This window comes from Alexandromys fortis, unplaced genomic scaffold (assembly GCF_014885135.2).
Source record: "Alexandromys fortis isolate MF-2015 unplaced genomic scaffold, M_Fortis_MF-2015_v1.1 scaffold_129, whole genome shotgun sequence".
NCBI classification, from domain to species: Eukaryota; Metazoa; Chordata; class Mammalia; order Rodentia; family Cricetidae; genus Alexandromys; species Alexandromys fortis.
Window position 1 is genome coordinate 3969407 of NW_026068022.1, and position 25789 is coordinate 3995195.

Genomic DNA, 25789 nt, shown 5'->3' on the forward strand with positions numbered 1-25789 from the left:
TTCCTGTTGTTTGTGGTGACAGCATCTTTAGGAGACCATGAGAACACTGGGATAATGATTAAGTCCTGGGAGAGCTAGCTGTATTATTTTTTTGTTTAGTCTCTGTGTTAAGGGAAAGTGTAGTGCTTATCTGAAGTCTTGGCTGGATAGTCTGTGAGGTTAGACTATGAAGTTGTTCTGGGTGCTGAATTTTGAGAAAATTGTGACAGAGGCATTCTGAGAGACTGGATCACCTTGTCTTTATCGGTATCTGGTCATTTTTTCCTGAAAACACAAACTTTTAAATTATATATATATATACATATATATATCTGTATTAACTAACACAAATATGGAATGTGGGGCATGCACAAGCCAGCTAAAGATTATTTTTTTGTTCCATGTTTGAGCAGGTAAAAGGCATCTTCCAACTTTATAAGTTCACATCAGACTTCATATCCAAATTGTAATATAAATCTTTATCAATTTCATATAAAAGGATGACATGTAATAATATGTCATGAGTATTCTGTAGCCAACAAGATTTATCATGTTTCATCCAGTTTCAAAGCTATTCCCATAGTAGAGGGATCAGCATATGTGTCTCCTGTCTTGTAGACTTGTTTTTTTCCTTTATGTCTGAAGCCAAGATTTTTTAGGAGGTTTCTCCTAATCAAACGGATCTCCATTAACTTTGAAGAAATTCATAGTTTTTGTTTCCTGTGGAAAAATTGGATAACTTCTCCCCCAGCGCAACACATTTTCTGATTTCCATTCTGAAGTTAAGATACCTTAAAAATAGATAGATTGGTTTAATTGAACAGTTTCCATAATTCAATGTCTCTCAGCAGCTACTGTTTTGTTTATTAGCATTTAAAAATTCAAAGTCAACAAAGCACTATACAAGATCCAGATGTCCTATGTATTTACCGTCTTTATGTGGCTTATTTTTATATTACTTTACCTTCTCTTTAAAGACATTATTATCTTTTTTATGTATTATTTATTTATTTACAGAGTGGCTGTGAGAGGTCGACCCGAGGGCGCTGCTCTCTCCTCCTACGTGAGTTTCCAGGATCAAAAGCAGGTTGCCTGGCAACCTTTACCCACTGAAACATTTCACCTGCCCTTGTCTTACTATTTTTTTTTAAATTTTTTATTAAATTTATTTATTTATTTATTAAAGATTTCTGTCTCTTCCCCGCCACCGCCTCCCGTTTCCCTCCCCCTTTCCCAATCAAGTCCCCCTCCCTCGTCAGCCCAAAGAGCAATCAGGGTTCCCTGCCCTGTGGGAAGTCCGAGGACCACCCACCTCCACCTAGGTCTAGTAAGGTGAGCATCCAAACTGCCTAGGCTCCCACAAAGCCAGTATGTGCAGTAGGATCAAAAACCCATTGCCATTGTTCTTGTAATCCTTCTCCGCTATGTTCAGCGAGTTTGGTTTTATCCCAGGCTTTTTCAGATCCAGGCCAGCTGGCCTTGGTGAGTTCCCGATAGAACATCCCCATTGTCTCAGTGTGTGGGTGCACCCCTCGCGGTCCTGAGTTCCTTGCTCGTGCTCTCTCTCCTTCTGCACCTGATGGGACCTTGAGATTTCAGTCCGGTGCTCCAATGTGGGTCTCTGTCTTTGTCTCCTTTCATTGCCTGATGAAGGTTTATATTCAGGAGGAAGCCTACATGTTTTTCTTTGGGTTCACCTTCTTATTTAGCTTCTCTAAGATCACGAATTATAGGCTCAATGTCCTTTGTTTATGGCTAGAAACCAATTATGAATGAGTACATCCCATGTTCCTCTTTTTGGGTCTGGCTTACCTCACTCAGGATAGTGTTTTCTATTTCCATCCATTTGTATGCAAACTTCGAGAAGTCCTTGTTTTTTACTGCTGAGTAGTACTCTAATATGTCTATATTCCATACTTTCTTCATCTATTCTTCCATTGAAGGGCATCTAGGTTGTTTCCAGGTTCTGGCTATTACAAACAATGCTGCTATGAACATAGTTGAGCATATACTTTTGTTGTATGATAGGGCCTCTCTTGGGTATATTCCCAAGAGTGGTATTGCTGGGTCCAGGGGTAGGTTGATCCCGAATTTCCTGAGAAACCGAAACACTGCTTTCCAGAGTGGTTGCACAAGTTTGCATTCCCACCAGCAATGGATGAGTGTACCCCTTTCTCCACAACCTCTCCAGCAAAGGCTATCATTGGTGTTCTTGATTTTAGCTATTCTGACAGGTGTAAAATGGTATCTTAAAGTTGTCTTGATTTGCATTTCCCTGATTGCTAAGGAAGTTGAGCATGACCTTAAGTGTGTTTTGGCCCTTTGAACTTCTTCTGTTGAGAGATCTCTGTTCAGCTCAGTGCCCCATTTTTTAATTGGGTTGATTAGCCTTTTACGGTCTAGTTTCTTGAGTTCTTTATATATTTTGGAGATCAGACCTTTGTCAGTTGCGGGGTTGGTGAAGATCTTCTCCCAGTCAGTGGGTTGCCTATATGTCTTAGAGACAGTGTCCTTTGCTTTACAGAAGCTTCTCAGTCTCAGGAGGTCCCATTTATTCAATGAGGCCCTTAATGTCTGTGCTGCTGGGGTTATAAATAGGAAGTGGTCTCCTGTGCCCAAGTGTTGTAGAGTACTTCCCACTTTCTCTTCTATCAGGTTCAGTGTGTTCGGACTGATATTGAGGTCTTTCACCCACTTGGACTTGAGTTTTGTGCATGGTGATAGATATGGGTCTATTTTCATTCTTCTACAGATTGAAATCCAGTTTTGCCAGCACAATTTGTTGAAGATGCTCTCTTTTTTCCATTGTATACTTTTAGCTCCTTTATCAAAAATCAGGTGTTCATATGTTTGTGGGTTAAAGTCAGGGTCTTCTATTCGATTCCATTAGTCGACTTCTCTGTTTTTATGCCAATACCAAGCTGTTTTCAATACTGTAGCTCTGTAATAGAGTTTGAAGTCAGGGATGGTAATGCCTCCAGACGTTCCTTTATTGTATAAAATTGTTTTGGCTGTCCTGGGTCTTGTGGGGGTGGAGGACATGGACAGACAATAGTGTTAGTCTTTCAACAGGAGATTCTTGTTGTAGCCCAAAATTAACATTAGGAGAGAATCGAAGGAACTCCATCTGTAGAAAAGCCTTGAGCTCTCTGGATCTTGACACCTGTCTTTCTCCAGGCCACGCCTCCACTGAACCCTCCTTCCTAGTGCCCCCAGCAGGAAGCCAGCAGTCCATCTTTCCCAGCACCTTCTCAGTTGGAAATCAAACTCACCAGAGCAAAGACAGAGTTTTCTTTTAAATTTCTCAATTTCTGCCTTTTAAAACTGCTCTCACACCTTCAGAAAAAAGTAAGAGGACCTGAATCTGTGGAGAGGAGCAAGAGGAGCCAGAGTAAATGTCCCAAGGACCTGTTTGATCACTAAGCCTGATCAAAGTTAAGACTTAGAGTGCTGAAACTGAGAGAGAATCAAAGGACCTATCAACCAATGGGAGCCACCATATCGGTATCTGAGGTTTGACCACCAGAGGAAACCAGTCACCCTGGGTCTGCTCTGCTTTCCAGGAACTTGGGACATATCTCAGAGTTACAGAGCTACAGTCACCCTAAAAGATGCTGGCCTTGGCGAAAGCTGCCCTTGATGGAAAGAAAGCCCTCCCCATGGGCTCCTTTTGCACCTGAGCTCCTGGCTGGGTTTTGCTTTGTGTGGCAGGAGTGGCCCAAAGGACAGGAAAGACAAGGTGAGGACAGGGAACTTTAGTGTCCTCTGAAGCTGGACTTGGGCACTTACAGGATGAGAACAGAGAGGAAGCAGCAATTCAGGGCAGCTGCTCACAATCAAGATTCCCACCCAGCAGGGACAGGATGGGAGGAGCCCCATGCTGAGTCCTGCAGAGACACTTCCCACACTCACAGCAGTGAAACTAGCAAGCTGCAGGGGCTCTCCAGCTGCCCAGGGGTGTCCTGCAGATTAGGTGTTCTGTTGCTGCCCAGAGCAGTGCCTCTGCCCAGTGCTGATCTGATACATTCATTACATCCCTTCTAGGAATCCCTCCTAAGAATGTTTCTGCAGGTCTCCTTCCAGTTAGAGTTTCTATAAGAGACAGTTGCTATTGCCTCAGCATCCCCTGAATTAGAAGCTGAATGTGTGTAGAGTTGGGGATGCGGTTGTGTTGGCACAGTTGGTGCCTAGCAGGGTGGAGTCCTGGGCTGGATCCTGAGCACTGTGCACACCCAGGTGTGCTGACACGTGCATGTGTCTGTCTTAGTCACTCTTCTGTTTCTGTGATAAATGCCACGACTGAGGCAGATTATAAGGACAGTGCTTGATTTGGGGCTTGCAGTTTCAAAGGGTTAGAGGTCATGGCCACCACAGTGTGGATCATGGCAGCAGGCAGGGAGGCATGGTGCTGGGGCTGTAGGTGAGAGGTCACACTTGAGACACAAACCTGAGCCAGAGACAGAGAGACCCTGAAATGCCCAGAATGTATTGAAATCTCAGAGCCCACACCCATGTCACATATACTCCAATACTGCCATACCTTCCAAAATGTCCCAAACAGACCCAATAACTGGAAATTGAGTATTCAAAAATATGAGCTTATGGAGGCCATTCTTATTCAAACCACCACAGGATTCTGGTGCAGGAGAATTTTCTGTATTCTGTCAATCATGTTTTAAATAAATGCTGATTGGCCGGGCAGGAAGTATAGGCGGGTCAACCAGACATGTGGTAGAGGCAGGGCGATGAGAACAGGAGCATTCTGGGAAGGAGGAAGTCCATTGCTCCTATTCCTGTCCAGACCTCTGAGAAGCAAGATGTAATCTACCCGGCTGAGAAAGGTACTGAGCCATGTCGCTATCATAGATAAGAACAATATGTCAACATAAGCTACAAGAGCTAATAAGTAGCCTGAGCTAATGTGCCAATCTGTTTATAACCTAATGCAGACTCTGTTGTTTTCTATGGGGATTGCTGGCTGTGGGGTACCGGGTGGGACAGATACCCGGCACCCCACAAGTTACATGATTCCACTGCTTTGGAGCTGGCAGCAGGAAGTTCAGGAGCTTAGAGACCATTCTCAATAATAGGGGACTTTGATGTCAAGACAGCCTGAGATACATGAGAATTATCTAAAAATGAAACGCTGTATCAGGGAAATGAGCCGTCCCCATTTTCAGTCTCACCCCACTTTTGCACACCTATCTCATGTGTTCCTTGTATTCTCAGATCTACTAAATTATGACATATACAGTGACAGCAGGATATGACAGCGTAGTCTGAGTTTTGTTTAACATACCTGTCGTGTCCTCCTCTTTCTATTCTTATTTTTAGAGATGGGCTCTTACAGTGCACTCCAGCCTGACCTCTAGCTGAGATTTAACTCCCCCCCCCCCCCGCCCCAGTGCTGAGCCCATGTGCTTTTGCTGTCGTTTTAATTTGGTCTTTACCCTTCAGGGATTGAATCCAGGACCTTGTGAATGCTGGGCCAGTGTTCCATCCCTGAGCTAAACCCCTAGCCCAAACTCTACACCTTGATGAGGTCAAGAGACTGAACTTCTGTTCTTGCTGTGAACACAATGACTGTCAATCAACATTATAATCTGATTCTTCTGAATTGTTAATGATTATAGAAAATTCTTTACAACTTTTTGTTTGGTCTTGGTTTGGAGGCAACGTTTTATTTCACATCCCAGGCTGGGCTGGAGCTTTCTCCTGTTCAGTGTGGTCTCCAGCCGCTGGCAGTACTCCTTCCTCAATCTAGCAAGTACAGGTGTTATAGGGATGAGCCACCATCTTTGTCTTTTATCGATTTGATCCAGTACTTTTCTGTTTCTTCCTAAGGCCTCCTTGGTAATAAAAAACATAAAATCCTCAGACAGCTATCTAGCTCTTCATGAACTTTCTGAGACACAATTCCACTCCAGTCTTTGTGCAAAGATTTGACTTTGTGGTCAGGTCTGCCATCAGCCTTGAACCTCAGTGACAAGAATGAAGGCAGCCAGGAGAGCACAGCACTGACCACGCTGCTAAGCAGTGCGGCAATGTGTGTGAGTCTAACTGTGTCAATACACGCTGACATTTATTTCAACACAGGAAAGGCTTTCCCATGAAACACAATTATGGAAGAAATATGAACCAAAAAGAATGTTGGAGAGATAAGAAGATAGAATCTTTTCTTGAATGAATTAATAATTTAAAATTTACATAAAATCATCTTTTACTTTTTGTTTGTTTTGGTTTTTCAAGACAGAGTTTCTCTGTAGGTGTGGAGTCTGTTCTGGAACTAGCACTTGTATGCCAGGCTATCCTTGAACTCACCTTGATCCACCTACAACTGCCTCCCTAGTGCTGGGATTAAAGGCGTGTGCCACACCTGCCCTGATATTTTATAATACAGGTATTGTAATTCTTCAAAGCGTGGTGATGTTTTGAGTAGCTGATGCATACTCTGCCAGCATTTAGTGCTAAATCTCCAATCTACATGCTGCCCTGTAACTGCCTCTCTGCTGTCACACATAGAGACCCGATGGAGCTTCACTCAAAATGAGTCCCCAGGAGCTGCCTTGCTGGTGTCACACTAACCTAGGTAAGTTCTCATGACAGAGCATCCTATGTTGTGTCACACGTCTGTCCTGCCTCCTGCCTGGAAATTAGAGAGCCTGGCTGCAGGCGCCTGCTATGAACCTACCCCTCCATCCTACAAAGTCTGAGTCTTGTTCTTCAGCAACCAGGACCCTGGTACTCCTCAGAGATCTCTCCATTCAGTCTTCTTTGTTAGTGGGCCCTGAGCTCTCCTGGGAGCACTCACCATGATGGGTCTTCTTTCTCTCTTTCTCTCTCTGTCTCTCTGTCTCTGTCTGTCTGTCTGTCTCTCTCTCTCTCTCTCAACCCCCCCTAACTCCCCACTTCTGCCCTTCTCTCTATTTATGGCAAACTGACTCAAAATAAACTCCTTTTGCCCACCAATTCTCCACCGTGTCCCGTTGAACCAACTACCTCATCCAGAACCTGGAACATTCTTCTTTAAAGGTGAGACAAAATGCATCAGGGTCTGACTCTGTAACTGAGCCTGGCTAGATCTACAGCAACCTCCTATCTCGGCCTCCTGAGTGCTAGGACTGCATCAAAACCATTATGCCGGGCTCTGGTACTCAGCCTCAACAATCCTTTATTACAGTTACAGTGAGAAGGGGACAAACAGGCGCCATGTTGCCTACCATGGACATGCTGTAAGTTCCTAGAAGCATTCTATTGTTCACATTTCACAACACAGCACAAGGGAAGTTTACAGCATCACTGGCATCTCCACCATTCACTGTAAAATGGAAATCATAGGATTTACATATTTGATAAGAAACAAATGTAGCACCACTACAATTATCCTGTCCAAAATAAATGTGAAAACCAAGTTATAATCATAGATATCTACAGCATATTAGAGTAAATTTGACATCAGGAATGAGAAATCTTCATGTGTCCCTTCTCCTGACTTTTGCATGGAATCAGAACATAAACTCAGTAATTATCAGAACAACCATGTATGGAGTGTTCTCTGGATGATTTGTATGCATTGAACTTCCTTTTAAAACAGTTACATAACTCATTTTAGATTTGTGAATGTGTCTAGGCCTGTGTGTACTGCATATGTGTCAACACAGAGGATAATCTGTAGGTCAGAGTTGGCTGCCTCCTTCTACCATGTGGGTTAAGTGATGGAACTCAGGTCACTGGGCTTGGAGGACGATACTTTGACCCTCAGAGTCTTCTAACACATCCATATTTATTTTCTCACACTGACTTATAGTATGTGTATACTCTTTATAGAAAATATTTACAAAACAACAAATAATAACAAAAAAACAAACAAAACCAAAAATCCCATAAAGCATAGGCTTTTGAGGTTGCTATTCAGGGTTACACTTCTATGTGGAGTGGCAGGATTAGAACCCAGGTACTCTGAACACAGTGTTAGCGTCTTGACTAACGTTTTTTTTTGTCCCACTTTGGCCTGCAGCCATTAAGTCTTAAAGAATTACACAGAGGTCTACATAAGTTATAAACTGATTGGCCCATTAGCTCTGGCTTCTTCTTAACCAATTCTTATAACTTACATTAGCCCATAATTCTTATCTGAGTTAGCCATGTGGCTTGGTACCTCTTTTGGTGAGGCAGTCACATTATGCTTCCTCTGAATCTGGGTCATGACCGCAGACTGTATTTCCCTCTTCCCAGCATTCTTGTTGACCCGCTTCTACGTCTTGTCTGGCTACTGGCCAATCAGCATTTATTAAACAAGTACAAGAAAGAAATTTTTACAGGATAAAACCATTGTCTCACAGCGTTAGTGCTTACTATTAGAGATATTTCTTTCTTAAGTTTTGAGGAAGCACAGCAATGTGGTTAAATTGACCTACAACTAAGAACTCATTCCAAGGCTAAAGAGACACTTACATGTAATTTTCAAAATTAATAGAAGAGCTGGAGAGGAACTTTGTAGTTGGAAGCTGCTTGTTTGATCCTGGCTGCCCTGACCAGAATAATCACACAGAAGCTATAGTAATTATAACATTGCTTGGTCTATTAGTTCAGACTTCACATTAAGGAACTCTTACATCTTAAATTAATCCATTTCTATTAATCTGTGTATCTTCACGATACTGTGGCTTACCGGGTAAGGTTCAGGACATCTCTTTCCTTTTGCAGCTACATGGTATCACTCTGAATTCACTTACTCTCTCTCTCTATATATATATACCTCGTCTATACTGGCTATGTTCTGCCCTTCCATAAGCCAAATCAAATCTATTAATGAGCAATAAAAGAAAGACATATACAGAAGTACATCCCATATCAGTACTTTCTGTCATCTTCTGTCAGTGACAGAGGAATGGGGTTATGGAGACTTGGCACAGCTGAGACAAGTGGCTCAGGGGCAGAGCACCTCCTCAGCATGCACAAGGCCCTGGCTTCCATCTGTGGCAGCACAAAACAGGAAGTGCGGGTTAGCAGAGGTCTTACCTCACCTTGTGAGGAACAGATATTGTCTTTGGGAATTTGGAAAATGATGAATTATTATTGCCTTGTAAACAGACAAGCAATTGGATTAAGGAAAAGAATCCATACTGGTTTGCATTGTGAAAAAAATTATTAAAATAGAAAGACAAAATGGGAGTGCTAGGGGTCACTTACTAGGGCAAGGTCACCTGATATGGCCTCAGGGAATGGAAATAGTCTCAGGTTAAGGGACCACAGCAAGATAAAGGCTGTGACAATTTTATTGAGAGCAATAAGATTTTTATACCTTTATCAGAAACAGATCATAGTGGCAATTGCCAGGATCAATGCATTTTACTTGTCAGAAAACAATGAAGATGGCAGGTTATACAGGGTACCCAAGATTAATGTCTAATACCTATTGTCCTGTCAAATTTCCACGCTTCCTTGACTATTAGGGGGAACAGAGAATGCAATATAGCCTGAATGTTTCATGCCTAAGTGAGCACATTCATCTCTTGGGTACTGGAAGGCCCAGCGTACCCCAGGAGCCACGTACTCTGACATAAAAAACCTATGACTCATGCCTCTCAAGTCAGCTAGGCCAAGGCAGTTTGATGGTTCCCTCCAAACAAAGCAGGAAAAAAAAGTTAAAATGATCCCACAGAGCTTTGATATATGAGATACATCAGACATGTGGACACTGTGCAGATATGGGGAAAGGCTTAGGAGGGTGGCCCACAGACTGTCAATGGCTCTGAACAACCCATAGAATTAAAATATGGAAAAACCGCAGTAGGGAAGTTCGGTTCATAGAATCTGTAGATGAGAGCTCCATGGTTGGAAACATCATAAAATGAGAGAGTGCAAGCTTCTCGGTCCAGGAAAACTCCAACACGAGTGGGAGGATGATTCAGAGAGAGGAGCAAGACACTGGCATTGTGGGTGACAGAACACTCTTCAAAGGCATTATACACATACCTGTTCGTCATCCCTATAGCCCAGTAGCCACATTTGGGCTGATAATTTACATGTTGGTTAACATCAGAATTATATTTGGCTTTGACGCTCTGTTGATTCATTGAAGGAAGCTGGGGTTGAGCACATCTTCCATCGTTTATTCCCAGGAGCCAGGCATCACATCTAGACACGTCTACTTCCCAGTAATGTTTCCCTGAGTGGATAGAAGGAAACCCCAGGACACCTAAATCATAAGACTCAGAAAGTTGCAAATTTCTTCTATAACCACTTCTATGTTGTATTTGTCTTTTGTCCATGTTAATGACAATGTTTTTAATGTTGATATGACACAGGGTCACGTGAACTGCAGAAAAATAAAACATATAAATTAAGAGTCACATGAGAAACAAGGTACTGCCTTTTTTGTGATTTAAGTAGCAGAGGCCTGAGAAGAAAGTGAGAGGGAATTTGGTAGAGACATTTTTAAGGACAAAGAGAGGCAGATTGCTGTGCATATTGGGAGCAATAACATAAAACGTAATTATTAGTAGAGAAATAAACTCTGAAAGACATCAAGATGAGAGAGGCTGATGGTGTGATTTCTCCTTACCCCAGTGGTGCTGGGCTTCCTGGAACCCTGAAATGATGAAAATGCACAGCATTAGATGCAAGCAAGGGAATCAGAACATTATAGTCAATGTGCTCTGCAGAGTGGGGGAAAATCTGGAAACTGTGACATAGGACGAGATGAATGATGCTGTCCATTAAATATGATGACATCACTGGGACACACTTTCTGCTCTTCTCAGTTTCTCTCTATCCATGATCAGAAACATCACTCTCTAACCAGAGTGTGCAGCCCCAGCCACCCCTAGAGTCCCCCTGGCAACCACAGAATGTAGCTGCTCTCACCTTGAAACATTTGCAGCATGCCCTTCAGATCTGGAGCTAGGAAGGTCTTTCTCTGTTTATTTGCAACCGTTTCAGGCTCTTTCAGTCTTAAGTTCTGACTCCTAGGGACAAAAGATTGACTTCCACAACTCAAACAGTGTGACCTCTGACCACAATCGACTCCCTACCACTTCCTATCCTTCTCACCATAGAGGTCCTAGAGCTCTCTTGAGAATTCTGAGAAGGGGAAGAGAGGGTAGGTACTAACTCTGCAGACATGAGAGACACACTCATGACCCCTCCTGCTTACTTGCTATGTGATGTTGGGAAAGCCTTACTTCTTTGGAGCAGAGCTCCTCACTTGCACAACCAAATACTTGCTCCCTAAGCTTGTATCCTTCATTCTAGACTTTTAAGAAATGATGAATTAGCGAATTTCAAAACAAATCAAACTTAGGTGACTAAAAAATCTTATGTGGGCTGGGCATGGAGTTAGAAGCCTTTAATCCCTTTATTTGGGATGCAGAGGCAGGTAGATCTCTGATATCAAGGCTAGCTTGGACTATAGAATGAGTTCCATGTCCGTTAAGGCTACACGGAGAAACCCTGCGAGAAAAACAACAGCAACAACAGCAAAACTGACCAACAACCAAACAGACAGAGGGACACAAAGAAACAAACAAACAAACAAATAAATAAGAAAATTTGTGTTTTCCAGGACCAACTAAAGTCAGGGCACAGAAGCTGCTCCTGGGTAATAAAGTCATGGAGTGTGGAGAATCCACTGGAAAAAGCTAGGACTGCAAACACTTTCGTCAAGCTGGACACTCTTGGCTAGCTTTTGACTCTTCAGTTTCCTTTTTAAGAGATGACAGTTTTTGAAAAGAAGACTGAAATATCAAACTAATGCTGGCACTGAATATCCAGACCTCAGCACAAGGCAGTCCCAGTCAGTCAGTCAGATGTATCTGCCTGTCCCTTACCTGTCCTTAGTTGTAGCTTGACCTTAGAGTCTGGCCTCAGTCCCAGCCATAGGGAGAAGCCAATCAGAGCCCAGCATCACCTGACCCCACAGGGCAACGACAATCAGAAATAGACAAACAAAACCAGATATCCTCATGCTGAGAATCAATGTTGTAACTTCTTACAGATTGAGCAAACCCCAAGTGTTTAACTATGTCATTTTGGAGGGTTTGGGTCTGTAGCTATGCAATGCAGGTTTGGAATTCTCCAAGCCCTCTTTATTTTGCCTGGCCACCATACTCCCCCCCTTTTTCTTTTCCATCAATTTTCTTTCTTGGTGGTATTTTGGAGATCAGGACTTTGGACACAAGAACATGAGTCTGCTGCTGACAGCCTGGGTGTGACTCTTTACACAAAAGGGCACAGCTTTCCAGTCTTCTGAAGTGTGTGGTTCACATGGAGCAGTTGTACCCCCTTTTTTATCCTCACGCGAAATACACAGATCCACAGGACTTTTTCCCAGTATTCAATTCTGTGAACCCTGCAGACAAGGATGACATACCCTATCTAGAATAAATCTGTGAATCAAGTACCTGTGAGCTGCAGACAGAGCCACACACAAGCACAGAGCGCGGACAGAATGGTGGAACCACAAGGAGTCTGAAAGCTCCTGTGGCTCCATTTGCCTCTTCCCACTGCTGAGCCTGACTCTGTGACTCCCCTTACCCAGACCCCTAAAAGAGAATCAAATCAGTTCCCAGTAGTTACAAAACAGTCAGAGCCTGTCTTTCCCTGCATACTCCTCCTTCTTACTGCAACTTCAGAATAACACTTTGTCTAAATTCCCCCAAACCCATGAAAGATTTATTCTAGTCAGATACTAAATCATTCTCAGTACACAACAGGGTTATTCTTCCATGTCAGCCCACACATACCTTGTTAGGACATGATTCACACCCTAGAGAGAAAGAAGAAAACACACTCAATAACATGTTCTCATGTTCTTGCAAATCCTGGTCTCACTCTCACTGGGTGCAGAGACAAAGTCAAAGAGAATCAAATCTGTCACCCAAAGTTCTCCAAGACATGAAATAAATACGATGCTAGGCCCATTAATTGTTTTATATGTATACTAGTACAATATTTTCTGTCTCATACTATAAGAATTTGGAGACCAAAGAAGAATAAATGAAGGTTTGAAAACTTACATAGGTTTTGCTGTGCATACAACTAAACATATAAACACATGTGTCTTTTCTGAGTTCCATGTCAGCTACCTATCACCATCCTTGCTACTAACATGTCTTAGAAACTTATTTTCATATTATTTCAGTCATTTATACACAATTCAATATGTTAACAATGAAGAAGCCACAAGGGCCAGAAGCTTAGATTGTTTGATACTTAGGTCCAGCTAACCATATCTTTCTTTTCCTTTTTCTTCTTTCTCTGCAGTTTTTCAGGCAAGAAAAGAAGTCACTCTAAAGAGACATGTGTGCCTCTCAATTTGACAAACCTTTGAAACAATGACCCCCTCTAAAAGTGGAATTTCTCCAGGAATCTCACACTGGGAGAAGGAAAGCACCACTAGCCAGGATGAGAGCTGACCTCCTGAAAGATTTCACGCTGTTTTTGTTACTTGCCAGACCACATAAGGTCTGAGTCTGTACCAGATAATGATGGGAGAATGATGGGCAGGACCACATCTTGACAAGTTCTACTCATGTAGAAATGAAAATGGACAGTTGGTTTTTTTTTTTTTAAAAAACCTTTTTGCCCATCTTCCCTTTTCTGCTGTCCAATATTAACTTGGCTCTTTATATTGGACAGATATCGATGCCTGACCCACCAGGTCCACTTTGCTATGTTTAGTAGGCAGCTCTGTGAGTCCTTCGTCCCCAGATTGAGACCTAACACTATGCAAGTGTTCTCACATGTGCGGATTCTACCGGATATTGGTAGATTTAACTAAAGTTAAATTCTTTGAGAAATGTGATCTTTCTCCTTACAGATAACTATTACTAGGAGCTCCTTGGGTCTGGTTAAACTTCCTATGGAAGTCCACTTTCCGTAGTGGAATTTGGTGTGGTTTAGGCTTGCACGGGTCTTGGGTTTGGTGTCACAGCCAATCCCAGGTCTTATGTGCTGCTGCTAAGCTGTGTCCAGAAGACGCTGTTTCTCTTGTACTCCTCCACCACCTCGCGCTCTTGCATGTTTTCTGCCCTCCTTCTGCAATGATCCCTGGGCCTTTCATTAGAAGTGGACTATGTATTTTCCATTTAAAACTGTACATTCTGTAGTCTCTTCCTCTATCCACCTTGACCATGTTTGTTTTTCACTATGGAACCCTGCTGGCCTGAAATTCACTATGTGGACCAGGATGGCCTTGAACTCATCTACCTTCATTTGCTTGTGTGTTCTAACTGCTGGGATTAAAGGAGCGAGCCAGGACACCTGGCTGCAGGTTGGGAAGCTTATATCTTATTTCCAAAGTTATGTTCTCATGTTTTTGTTTCTGTGTATGAGATGCTCTCAAGTCCTGGGATCATAGGTAGTAGATGCATGTAGTTTATATAACATAATCCAATAAATGGGATCCATGGTAAAAAGAATTTTTAGAGAACTAGAATTCTAGCTATAGGTCAAAACTGATGTTTAAACTTGTCCTCACTGAGACATCTATATGCTCACGTTCACTGAGTCATTATCATAGCAGATAAAATAGAGCCCACTGGAAAACTACAACCAGAGGAATAAAATAAACATGATAAACATGGAGGTTAAAATATTAGACATTCAAAGCAAGTATTGCCATTTGTGGTAACTTGGCTGGCTGCACTCGGAGCATTTGTGTTATACTAAACCATCTGGGTAAAAAAAAAAAAAACACTAAGTGATCCTATTTAAGTAAGTGTAGTATCCAAAAACTGATCTCACAAGAGTAAGGATTAGGATTTGGATCATCAGGGGTTGGAGGCAGAGAATGGTAGGCTAATTCTTTGATCAAGACATACAATTTCAGGCTTGTAGAGTATGGTGGCTATAGTTATTACTTCTGTGAACTAGCTTAGTTTAGCCAAATATGTCTAATTCCATCTAACATAGTGATAAAGGAGTGTCCTCGATAATAATTAAATCAACATGATGGAAACCAAGAAATTAAAGGAGCATGAAAATTTCCTAGAACTACCAAGAGATTGACAATTCAGACAAAAGAAACAAATTCTTACAGAGATTTTCATCACCAGAATATACCTTTGGTTTAAATGATTTAAAAGTGTGATAGAGATAAAATACAGTATAAAATTTATACGTGTTAGGATAAAGAAAGTACCTTTCATCTCAGAAACTCAAAGACAGAGGGAGGAAAACTCCCTAAGGTCTTGGATAGCAACTCCCCTCCCACTGACCAGACCATTGAATCAGGGCTGTGGGGAGAAACTCTAAACATCCAATGGGAGAAACCATTTCCAGTAATTTCAAATTCAGATAAAGTGAGTAATGACTGTTGGATATGCTTCACACATGCTCACATTTCAGCAGGGGAGTAACTACCCATGATACAACAGACTTCTCTACATGATTCTGCTACTGTACTGTACTTGATAAACTAAAACATACAATTTCCTCTTGCCATCCATGCTTGCAGTGATTCCCCAGCCTCTAAAACTGGTTCTGAAAAGAGTCCAGGGAGGGTCCAGAGAGCCCTACTGTCTTCACTAGGGAGATCACAGCAGCACAGAAGGAGGGAAATGGCTTCCAGGTGTCCTGACTCTCAGATGTTGGCTCTTTCTGCATGCAGTCTTACCTGCAGCATCTCTATGGTTGAGGACTCCAACTGTTGCTCCAGATCTGAGATGAGGTCTCTCACTGAATCCCTCTGCTTCACCAGCTCATTTTGTGAATCTTCCAGGATGTCCTGAATGTCTTCCCACTCTTGCTTCAGCTTCTGCAGCTCATTCTTCTCCTTGGAGTCCAGGAATTCCCGCAGTCCTTTAAACTCCTTCTGAATGTTTTTTGCCTCACTCTGCATTTGGTTCTTCAGACATAAGAAAATGGAGACAAATTTAGTTCGCTAATGGGGCTGGAACACAGAAATTCACTGTTCTGATGGGGAGTTCTCACAGGAACTGAGCTTGGGAAGGGAAGGCAGTCTTAGGGAACCATCTGTCTCATTTCAGCGTCTGTTCATGACATTCCAAAACAAAGACCTTAGGTCATCTTGCCAAGGCCACCTGAGCCAAAGTGGGTACATGAGTGTGACTCGGTTTTCACTCAGCTGTCCAAACTCTGTTCCTGCCTGCAGTACCCCTGATTCTACCTCTGAACCCCTGACAGAAGCTAACCCCAAGAATAGAACTGTGACTATTCTGAAGCTTCTTCCCAACAGTCACAGTTCCAGAAAGCACCACAGGATCAAGTCCCAGGACTCAGTGCCATTCTCACCAGGCTCCCACCATGGTGTCAGCTCCTCACACAGCCAGGCTCAGCTGTGATGCACTCTCTGTGCAGCCCCAGCTCCAAGGGAACAGGCAGAGAGGACCAATCAAGAGCTCTTGTCCCCATCAGCCTCCAGGGAATGAAGAGCCACAGAGCTTCTTGCCCTTGTTTCTCCCAGGCATCAGGCTAACTCCCTTAGGTGGTAGGGTCCCCACTTGCCTTCCAGGAAGTACTCTCTTTTTGAAGGTCATCTTCCCACTGGTCACATCTTTTTTCATTTGCTATCTGCAACTCCAGGGCAGCCTGGAGCATCCGCTGTGGGAGAGGAATTGTAACAGCGTCGAGCTGTGTGCTTAGTAGGACAGCTACTCCTAGCCAAAGGCCAAAAACCCCTTCTGGAAAGACAGGAGGTCTAAGACTGTTCTCTTTTTAATATTATCTGCCATGATTTATGCACATAAAGTAGGTAAATCTTCAGTCTCCGGCTCAATTCATTCTTGCATTTACACACACAGCCCCATACAGGCAGACACAGAAATCTCTCTCAGTCAATCATCCCACCAAGTACACACCTGTCACTTTGATTCTGGCATCAGAAAACTGGGGAAATTTTGTTAGCTCTCCTGGTCTTTCTATAAACATATACATCCATCCCAAGTACCACAACTGGCACTGCAAATTATTTTTGAAGCTGAATCTTATTATGTAGCCCTGGTTGTCCTGGAACTCCTCTGTAGACCTCTATACCCTCAAATTCATCAGCAGTCAGAGTTCTGGAATTGAGTCATGTGACACTACACAGGCCACACAGACACTCTCCTCACTGCCATATGACATTCATTTACTAGTCCCACTGTTGAGAGTTACTAGACTGAATTTTAGATTGTATGAATGAACCTGACATGAACATTAAAAACATCTACACAAAGTGGAGACTTCCCATCTGTTACTGTGTCCTGCTCTGTGTCCCACACCCTCCCACTTCCTACCTTGTACTTATTGGCCACCTCTTCAATGAGAGCTGTTTGGTGACCACGGTGCTCCTGAGATCTCTCACAAAGCCAGCAGATGATCACCATGTCCTTCTCACAGAAGAGCTGGAGTTTCTCTCCATGCTTTGCACAGACATTCACCTTGTGCTCCTCCTCTGGGCTGGACTTGAACTCCTTGAGCCTCTCCACTATGTTGGCCACATGTCGAATAGGCCTCAGATTCCCAAACAGGTAACTCACTCGGCACACAGGGCAGATGCCCTCCCCTTCTTTGCCTTTTCTGGATTCATAGTTCAGAGTGATGCAGGCTCGGCAGAAGATGTGGTCACAATCAGCACTCACAGGGTCTTTCAGAAGCTCTAGACAGATAGGACAGGTCACCTCCTCCTTGACCATCCCCAGTACTGATGAGGACATTGTTGCTGTGATGCTGAGTTTGTCTTTCCACACTCCTGACACTTCTGCTCAGGTACCTGTGTGACTGGGATGATGAGAAGGGGGACAAGTGAGAAAGGGAAAATCAGTACTGAACGGTGAAGAGATCAATAAATGCCCTCAATGATAAGGGAAAAGTACAAAGGGGAGAAATACAGAGAGAAGTTCAGTGACATGGCAAAAGAGCATGTTGTCATCCTTTCAGGTCCTTTGCTATATTTCATCCCAAATGACTAATTTTAGATGCAGGATTAGTATTACCTTTCACTGAAGAGCAGAAAGAATTTGGTTCCTTCCAATGGCCTCATGTACCCAACCTTCTGTCCTTCCTTTTCTTTCCCAGGACAAAATCACATCTTCAGTGTTACAAGCATCAAACTACTCACGTCTCTCCCACTGTACTTTCTCCTTCATCAGCACCGGTCAGTGTGACCCTCTCATCTTCTCCTTACCAGAGATTCCAGGGCCTGACCTGGAGTGTACACAGTCCATCTCCTGATGACATAGGCAACGATTTTTCCTATTGTTTAAGAGTGTTTATTACTCTGTAGAAGATCCTGGCACTCACATGAAGCAGCTCATAGCTGCCTGTAAATTCAGGAATCTACCAGCTGTGACCACCCCAACCATCCTTTCAAATGTATATACACACAAGAAGACCCACAAATACACAATTCAAAGCAAGCAAAAGGAAACATTGTTTATTTATTTATTTATTTATTTATTTATCATCCAGTAGTGTTTGGATTTTACCCTAGGTTTCTGGGCTATGTAGTCTCTGGTTCTTGGTCACCCACGCAATGTCTGGTATGGGTTCATTCCCTTGGTGCAGGCCTTCGGTCAAATCCAACCTTGGTTGGCTACTGCCACCAGTTCTGTGCCACCATTGCACTAGCATATTTCGTAGGCAGGACAGACTGTAGGTGAAGGCTTTGTGACTTGGTTGGTGTTTGCATTTCTTTTGGTAGCCTGTAGAGGACCTTCCTTCACCAGAGAGACTAGAATGTAGAGGTGAAGGCTCCATGTAGGAACCAGCTCAACTTCTTCATGTTCAGTGAATTCTTTGGTTTTGCTCCTAGGTAAGGAGTTTCCATTGTAATTTTCTAGAGAACAATCTTTTGTTTTATAAAGCATGATTAATAAAAACTCAGAGACAAATATTGAGGTTCAATCTGAAGACCAGAAAAGCTAAACAGCCTGTGACAGCCTCTTACCTCTATCTCAGTCCTAAATGGTGATCCTGCCTCCAGGGATCTCAGGATGAGCCTGAGCCTGAGCTATCACCTCCTGTGTTATAATCCTCTTCAATTATGGGTTTACAGGCAAGCACAACTACTGCCTGGTTTCTATGGCAAACTAGTGTGGCTACTAGGAAACTGAAAAGCTTCTGTAAAGCAAAGGACACAGTCAAGAAGACAAAACGACAGCCTACAGAATGGGAAAACGTCTTCACCAACCCCACAACAGACAGATGTCTGATCTGCAAAATATACAAGCAACTCAAGAAATTGATCATCAAAAGAACAAATAATCCAATGAAAAAGTGGAATACAGACCTAAATAGAGAACTCTTAACAGAGGAATCTAAAATGGCTGAAAGACACTTTAGGAAATGTTCAACATCCTTAGTCATCAGAGAAATGCAAATCAAAACAACTCTGAGATCCATCTTACACCTATAAGAATGGCCAAGATCAAAAACACTGATGACAACTTATGCTGGAGAGGTTGTGGGGTAAACGGAACACTCCTGCATTGCTGGTAGGAATGAGAGCTGATACAGCTCCTTTGGTGTCAGTATGGCAATTTCTCAGAAAATTAGAAAATATCTTTCCTCAAGACCCAGCAATATCACTTTTGGGTATATATCCAAAGGATGCTCAATTGTGCCAGAAGGACATGGGCTCAACTATGTTTTAAGCAGCATTGTTTGTCATAGCCAGAACCTGAAAACAACTTAAATGACCCTGGACCAAAGAATGGACAAAGAAAGTGTGATATGTTTATATAATGGAGTACTACACAGCAGAAAAAAATGACATCTTGAAATTTGCAGGCAAATGGATGGATCTAAAAAACATCATATTGAATGAGGTAACCCAGACACAGAAATACAATTATGATATGTACTAACTCATAAGTGGTTTTTAAACATAAAGCAAAGAAAATCAGCCTACAAATCACAATCCCAGAGATCCTAGCCAACAATGAGGACCCTAAGAGAGACATACATAGGTCTAATCTATATGGGAAGTAGAAAAAGATGAGTCCTTCTGAGTAAATTGGGAGCACGGGGACCATGGGAGGGGATTGAAGGGGAAGGAACAAGCAGGAAGGCAAGCAGAGAAAAGTGTAGATCTCAATAAAACCAATAAAAATAGTATTATCTGGAACAACTTAATATGTACTCCCTAGAATTTGATAAATTTAAAACCTGGAGAACTCTAATGTGTGCATTGTAATATCCTATACCACATGGCAGCAAAGAGAGTTGATGCCTAAGATCAGGCAGGAGGGGTCCAAAACTGATGAAGAGCAGGGGAGAGCAAAGGGAAAGAGGATGGGCTCATGACAGTTCCTCCAAGTCAACCTGGACCCAGGAGGCCTGGCCCGTGTCCTCTGATGTCTACATTAGCTTGTGTAAAGCTGTGATTCCCTGTCCTTTCATGGCTCTGGAAATCTTCCTAACAGTAGACATCTTTCAATCTTTATAGGATTAAAAACAACCAGGAGCTTGTGCTGTTCCTTGAAAGACAGAAAAGTCCTGCAATGTTCACCTGTAACCCCAGTGTCTGGGGATTGTGCCACAAAATAGTTAGATGAGGTTAGTGTGGGCTGTATGAAGGATCCAAGAATAAGAATATAACCACAATTAAGATTCCAGAAATAGGAAAGTAAAAGTAAAGAAATATAAAGTTGTAAGCCTAGGAGAATGAGAGCAGGCTATTGGCAGCTTTATCTGCAGCTTAAGGATTAACTATTAACAGTGGGTAACTCTACTTTACAACTGTTTGTTCTGTTTACATGAGTGAAGCAGCCCTCTACAAACTGAGAGTCAGCTCTGCTAACTGAGGATCAGCTTTTAGATACTCCCTCCCCCGGCCCCTGGCCGCTTATGACAAGAAATTGATGCGAGCTGAGTTAACTTTTAAATGATGGGATGTACGTGACTTTTGACTTTTTGGTTTTATGTTGTCCCATACCCTTCCCTGCTAGGTGAAACTGGCAGTGTCAGGGGAGGTGCCGAGCCTTGATAAACACTATCTATCAGGGAGTGTCAGTAAAAAACAAGGAACTAAATACAAACACTAGTTTAACTAAAAAATTCTGTTGATGGAAATTGCAAAGAAGGGCAAATTGCATCTTAGTTTTACCTTAAGATTGTAAAAATTCTTTTGTTATTGCCTAATGCTTGCTATAAAAGGAGGAGTTCAAAAACTGGCCTTTGCTACTGCCTTACAAAATCCATTTCTGGCTGTGGTCTCAGCTAGCTGATCAGCTTTTTGTGCCCCATAGAGAGTTTTCATTTTATTATTTTTTTATTTTTTCGTGGAATCTGGTTTCTGGAATAAAATTTGCTTCTTGTTTATTAGACTTGGTGGTCTGTTCCCATCTTTGTGTGACCCCCGTGGACCCAACACTAAATTAAAGTACCATGTCCAAAAGGAAAAGAAAGGCTGAGATTTCAGTAAGTGTGTTATTCCAGTGTTCTCACACAATCTTTTTCTTCTGTCAACTTCTTTGTCTGTTTCATTCGAATCAAATCCTGGGCATAGTGTAAACTTGAAAGTGCCTGCCAACTCACTAACTGTAACAACATCATTTGGGCCTTCCTTCCTTCCTTCCTTCCTTCCTTCCTTCCTTCCTTCCTTCCTTCCTTCCTTCCTTCCTTCCTTCCTTCCTTCCTTCCTTCCTTCCTTCCTTCCTTCCCTCCCTCCCTCCCTCCCTCCCTCCCTCCTTCCTTCCTTTCTTCCTTCTTTCTTTTCTTTTAGAGTTGGTCTTTTGGGTCCCAAGGGATGCCTTGCTCTTTGGACCTTACTACATTAGATTTCTGTGTTGCTGAAATTACTAGCTTGGGTTGAATTTCATTTAGGCATGCAGACATGGACCAAGGGAAAGGCAGGCAAGGGTAATGACCCTTAAGTAACATTAGCAATTCTCTACAGACTTGAGGCTTTTTCACAGTACAAGTGAATGTACTAGAGGCTCCAGAAAGAATGGGACTTCTAAGCATAGACACATAAGCAAAGGGAAAAACAATATAGAACCATCGGCAAATACACTATTACACAGCAAGACCTTCGACTCTGTATTCAGACACAACTCTAACTTTAATCCTATCTTGCAGCAGGGATTTTCTGAGAGACTCAATAGTAATCACTACAAAGAAGAGAATGAACTCCTCTGAAGAAACAGCTAAACGTTTGTGCTATTTGAAAGCTTTCTTCCTCAAGGCTTCCCCTCTTGCTTGCTCCTCATCATCCTCCCCACCCCAGGACTCAGCAGGGAGCCAGCAGTTCCTCTTTCCTGGCCCTTTTCAGTTTAAAATTAAACTCACCAGAATGAAGAGTGTTTTCTTCTCAATTCTTCCAAATTCTGCCCTCTAGATTTGCTCTTAGGCCTTCAGACACCAACCAAGAGATCTTGAATCTGTAGAGGGGAGCAAATTGAGGCCACCGTGTTTTGAGGATCTATTCCCTAAGTCTGATCTCTGCCAAGACAGAAGAGAAATGAAACTTAAGACTTTGAGGGTTGAAACTGAGAAAGAGAAATGAAATAAGTACCAGCCAATGGGATGTTAACACATTGGTATCTGGGGTTCTACCATCAGAGGAAATCAGTTCCCCTATGTCAGCTCTGCCTTCCCCGAGCTTAGGACACAGTACTATAGGAAATTGTCATGTCATTTGTTAAGGCTCATGTTATAATCATCTAAAAAATTGTCTTGATCCCCAGGAAAGCTGCCCCTGAAGAAAAGGAAGCCTTTGCAATGGGCTCTTGTTGCACCCGAGCTCCTGGCTGGGTTTTGCTGTGTGTGGCAGGTGTCACCCAAAGGGAAGGAAAGACAAGGTGAGGGACAGAGAACTGCAGTGTTCCTATGGAGTTGTGTAAGTAGAGAATGCTCATTTGCTTCCCAGCCACCAAGACCTGAATAATGACAAAGAAACTATATTAATTATAACACTGTTTGGCCAATAGCTTAGGCATATTTCTAGTTAGCTCTTACATCTTAAATTAACCCACTTCTTTAATCTGTGAATCACTACGAGGTTGTGGCCTAATGGTATTGTTTGGCATCTTTCTCCTGTGGCAACTACAGAGTATCTCCATGACTAAGCCTACTCTCTCTCTCTATCTCTCTTTGGATTTCCCACCTGGTTTTATTCTGCTAAGCCTTTGGCTGAAAGAGATTTATTATTAACCAATGGTAATAAAACATCCACAGCATATGGAGGGGAATCTCACATCATCTTCCCTTTTCTGTATAAATAAAAATGAAGGTTTTAGTTTTAACATAGTAAAATTACATATAAGCAAACAGTTATCAAGCAAGAATTACACTTACAATATTCAGTCTATTTGTATCTTGTAAGTTTCATATCTAATTAATCTTTTATCATATACGGAGAACTATAACTGTCTTCAACTCCACAAAAGACTCCAGAAGGATATAATATTACCAAACAAAAAAGGAAGTGCTTTGTAAGCAGCTTCCAAAATTCTAGAATTGACATTTTGCTGCCTGGACAGTCACCCAGCAGTTTTCTGTAATATTGGAGCATCTATCTTCAGCCTACTGGCCCATAGTATCTTACAGACTTTTGCATGAAGCAGGAAATTTGAAAGACTGTTTTGCCTATATTGGCAGTTTGTCAGTCACATTCTTCTGTGTCCTGAAGAGTGTCTCTCAGACTCTTTCATGAATCAGGAACCCTGAGAGGCTTTCTCACCTTATGTAGATAAGTTCAGCAGTCATTTTTCTGCTTGTCTAGTTTATACAATATGCTGTCAAGCAGTTGAAGCAAGAGAAGTTTCTTGACCAAATGGCTAATCTTGCTACAACGACAGCAAACTTCACAAGGAGTTTCTTCATTACCCATAATCTCTGAAGTAAATTGGTGCTGCCAGAAGCAGATGTATTTCATTATCAAGAAAAGTCTAAGTTCTAAAAATATTTTAAATGCCATGTTCTGTAGGTCTTTGAAAGTTTTAAATAATACCTATTCGTCTGTTATATATCTATGTACATCTAGAAAGCATACATAACATGACTACAGTTTGACTATTATAGATGGCTATCTATTAATCTCTATTTCTTAATTATGCATTACATTTTAAAATGGGCTGCACAAGTACAATACCTTAAAAAGAGCAGAAATACATATACATAGTGTAACAAAAACAACCTTAAATTTGTATCAATAGACCAAGACCCATACCAATGCAAAGTACTAATCTCTGTATTATAGTCTCTCTTCTTTCCAGAAACCATTTATAGCCAACCCTTTTAAAATAAAAATAAATATTTATAAACTGTCATTTTGGGAATTTGGACATAGTTTCCTCCAAACTGCTTCCTGCTGTTTGTTGGGCAAAGTATTTTTAGGCTTCACAGAGAATTTTTTTTGGGCTGGGTCTTGTTTCATCAAACCACAATAGCCTGGAAGGAATCCACATGTTCTTATCTTCTGTGGAAATGAAAGCATAACATATTTTCAAAATAACAAAGACTCAAATTTTAAAGTTAAGATACCTTTCAAATATATATGTTGGTTTAGCTTAGTAGACTATACAATGAAATGTCTCTCTGTACCTAACTCATTCACAGACAGAAAATTCAAAGTAAATGTAATAATATACATAATTCAGACTCTCTGTGTATATTCCATCTTTACATGACTTATTTCTAACTCTATAGCTTTTATTATTTAATTTATTATCTTTATTCCTTTTAATCTATAACTGTCTGTTCTCTTGTCTATTCTCTTTTTCCTCTCCCTCCCAAGCTTATGTTCATTTTTTAAACACACTGTGATCTGTTCTGAGTTTTATTTTTGTCTGATTCTGTCTTTATTGTGCATCTGTAATCATTTTCTGACCAGGATGACCTCTTTATTTTGAAATGCTTAGCGGGCATGGCTAGGATTAATGCACTGTGACTTTGGCCGTTGGCTCTGCCACATCCAACATGGAAGAGGTATGCTCATTTCCTCGATGAGCCAAGCTCACCACCCCAGCACCAGCGATGCAGCAGATCAATGTTGCCATAAAGCAATTTTTAACATTTTTAAAAATGGTGGTGATCACAAACACCATTTAAGTGCTTGGCCCCCTGAAAAGCCAGAGCTATTTGTGTGGCCAGAACTAACCATGAAGCTGTCTCTCAAAGAAGCTGAGCAGTTTTTGCTGGTAATTCTGACTCAGAAAGCCGTCTCTGAAAGGAGCCATGCCTCTACTTGCTGCCAGCAAACAGAACCTTCCTGAAAAAAATGCTGTTACCAAGAAGCTGTACTTGGCTTCCATTTTTGTGTGTCTAGAAACCCTCTTTTTTTTCCCTTAAGCTTTTTTAGGTCTTATATAGATCCATGCCCCTGATGGGGGGCACCATTTTGTAAGCAGAGGCTACTATTTTCTTTCCTGGCCACTCAGACCTGAATAATCACAAAGAAACTATATTAATTACAGCACTGTTTGATTTAGGCATATTCTTAGCTAGCTCTAACATCTTAAATTAACCCATTTCCCTTAATCTGTGTATCACCATGAGGCTGTGACCTACCAGTATAGTTCAACGTCTTTCTCCTTAGGCAGCTACATGGCATTTCCATGACTCTACTTATTCTTCCTCTCTATCTCTGTTTGGATTTCCTGCCTGGCTTTCCTCTGCTAAACCATTGGCTGAAAAAGCTTGAATATTAACCAGGGTGTAAGTAAGAGACTACTTGTTCATTTTCAGACTGCCCAGACCACCCCAAAACACACAGAAATTATATTAATTACAATACTGCTTAGTCTTTTAGCTCAGGTTTCTCATTAACTTATGTCTTAAACTAAGCTATGTTTTTTATTTTTATTTTATATGATTTTTTAATATAATTTTTTATTGAAAAAAGAATTTCTGCCTCCTCCCC

General features: G+C 41.9%; 1 protein-coding gene across 5 annotated transcripts in view; it reads right to left on the reverse strand.

The window, feature by feature from the left end:
- Positions 1–8539: 8539 nt before the first annotated feature.
- Positions 8540–25789, reverse strand: part of LOC126514416 (tripartite motif-containing protein 30A-like) — a 65096-nt gene continuing 47846 nt past the window's right edge. For 2 of the 5 annotated variants that reach the window (XM_050163328.1, XM_050163330.1), the window contains exons 5-8: positions 12726–12748; positions 10849–10949; positions 10547–10573; positions 8540–10300 (exon numbers count right to left, since the gene is read on the reverse strand). In XM_050163328.1, coding sequence (XP_050019285.1) covers positions 9702–10300; positions 10547–10573; positions 10849–10949; positions 12726–12748 — 750 coding nt within the window. In that variant the 3' untranslated portion in view covers positions 8540–9701. Of the gene's footprint in view, positions 10301–10546; positions 10574–10848; positions 10950–12725; positions 12749–15598; positions 15830–16449; positions 16546–17219; positions 17680–25789 lie in introns of those variants that run through there. The other 3 variants (XM_050163332.1, XM_050163329.1, XM_050163331.1) reach the window with 3 other exon arrangements.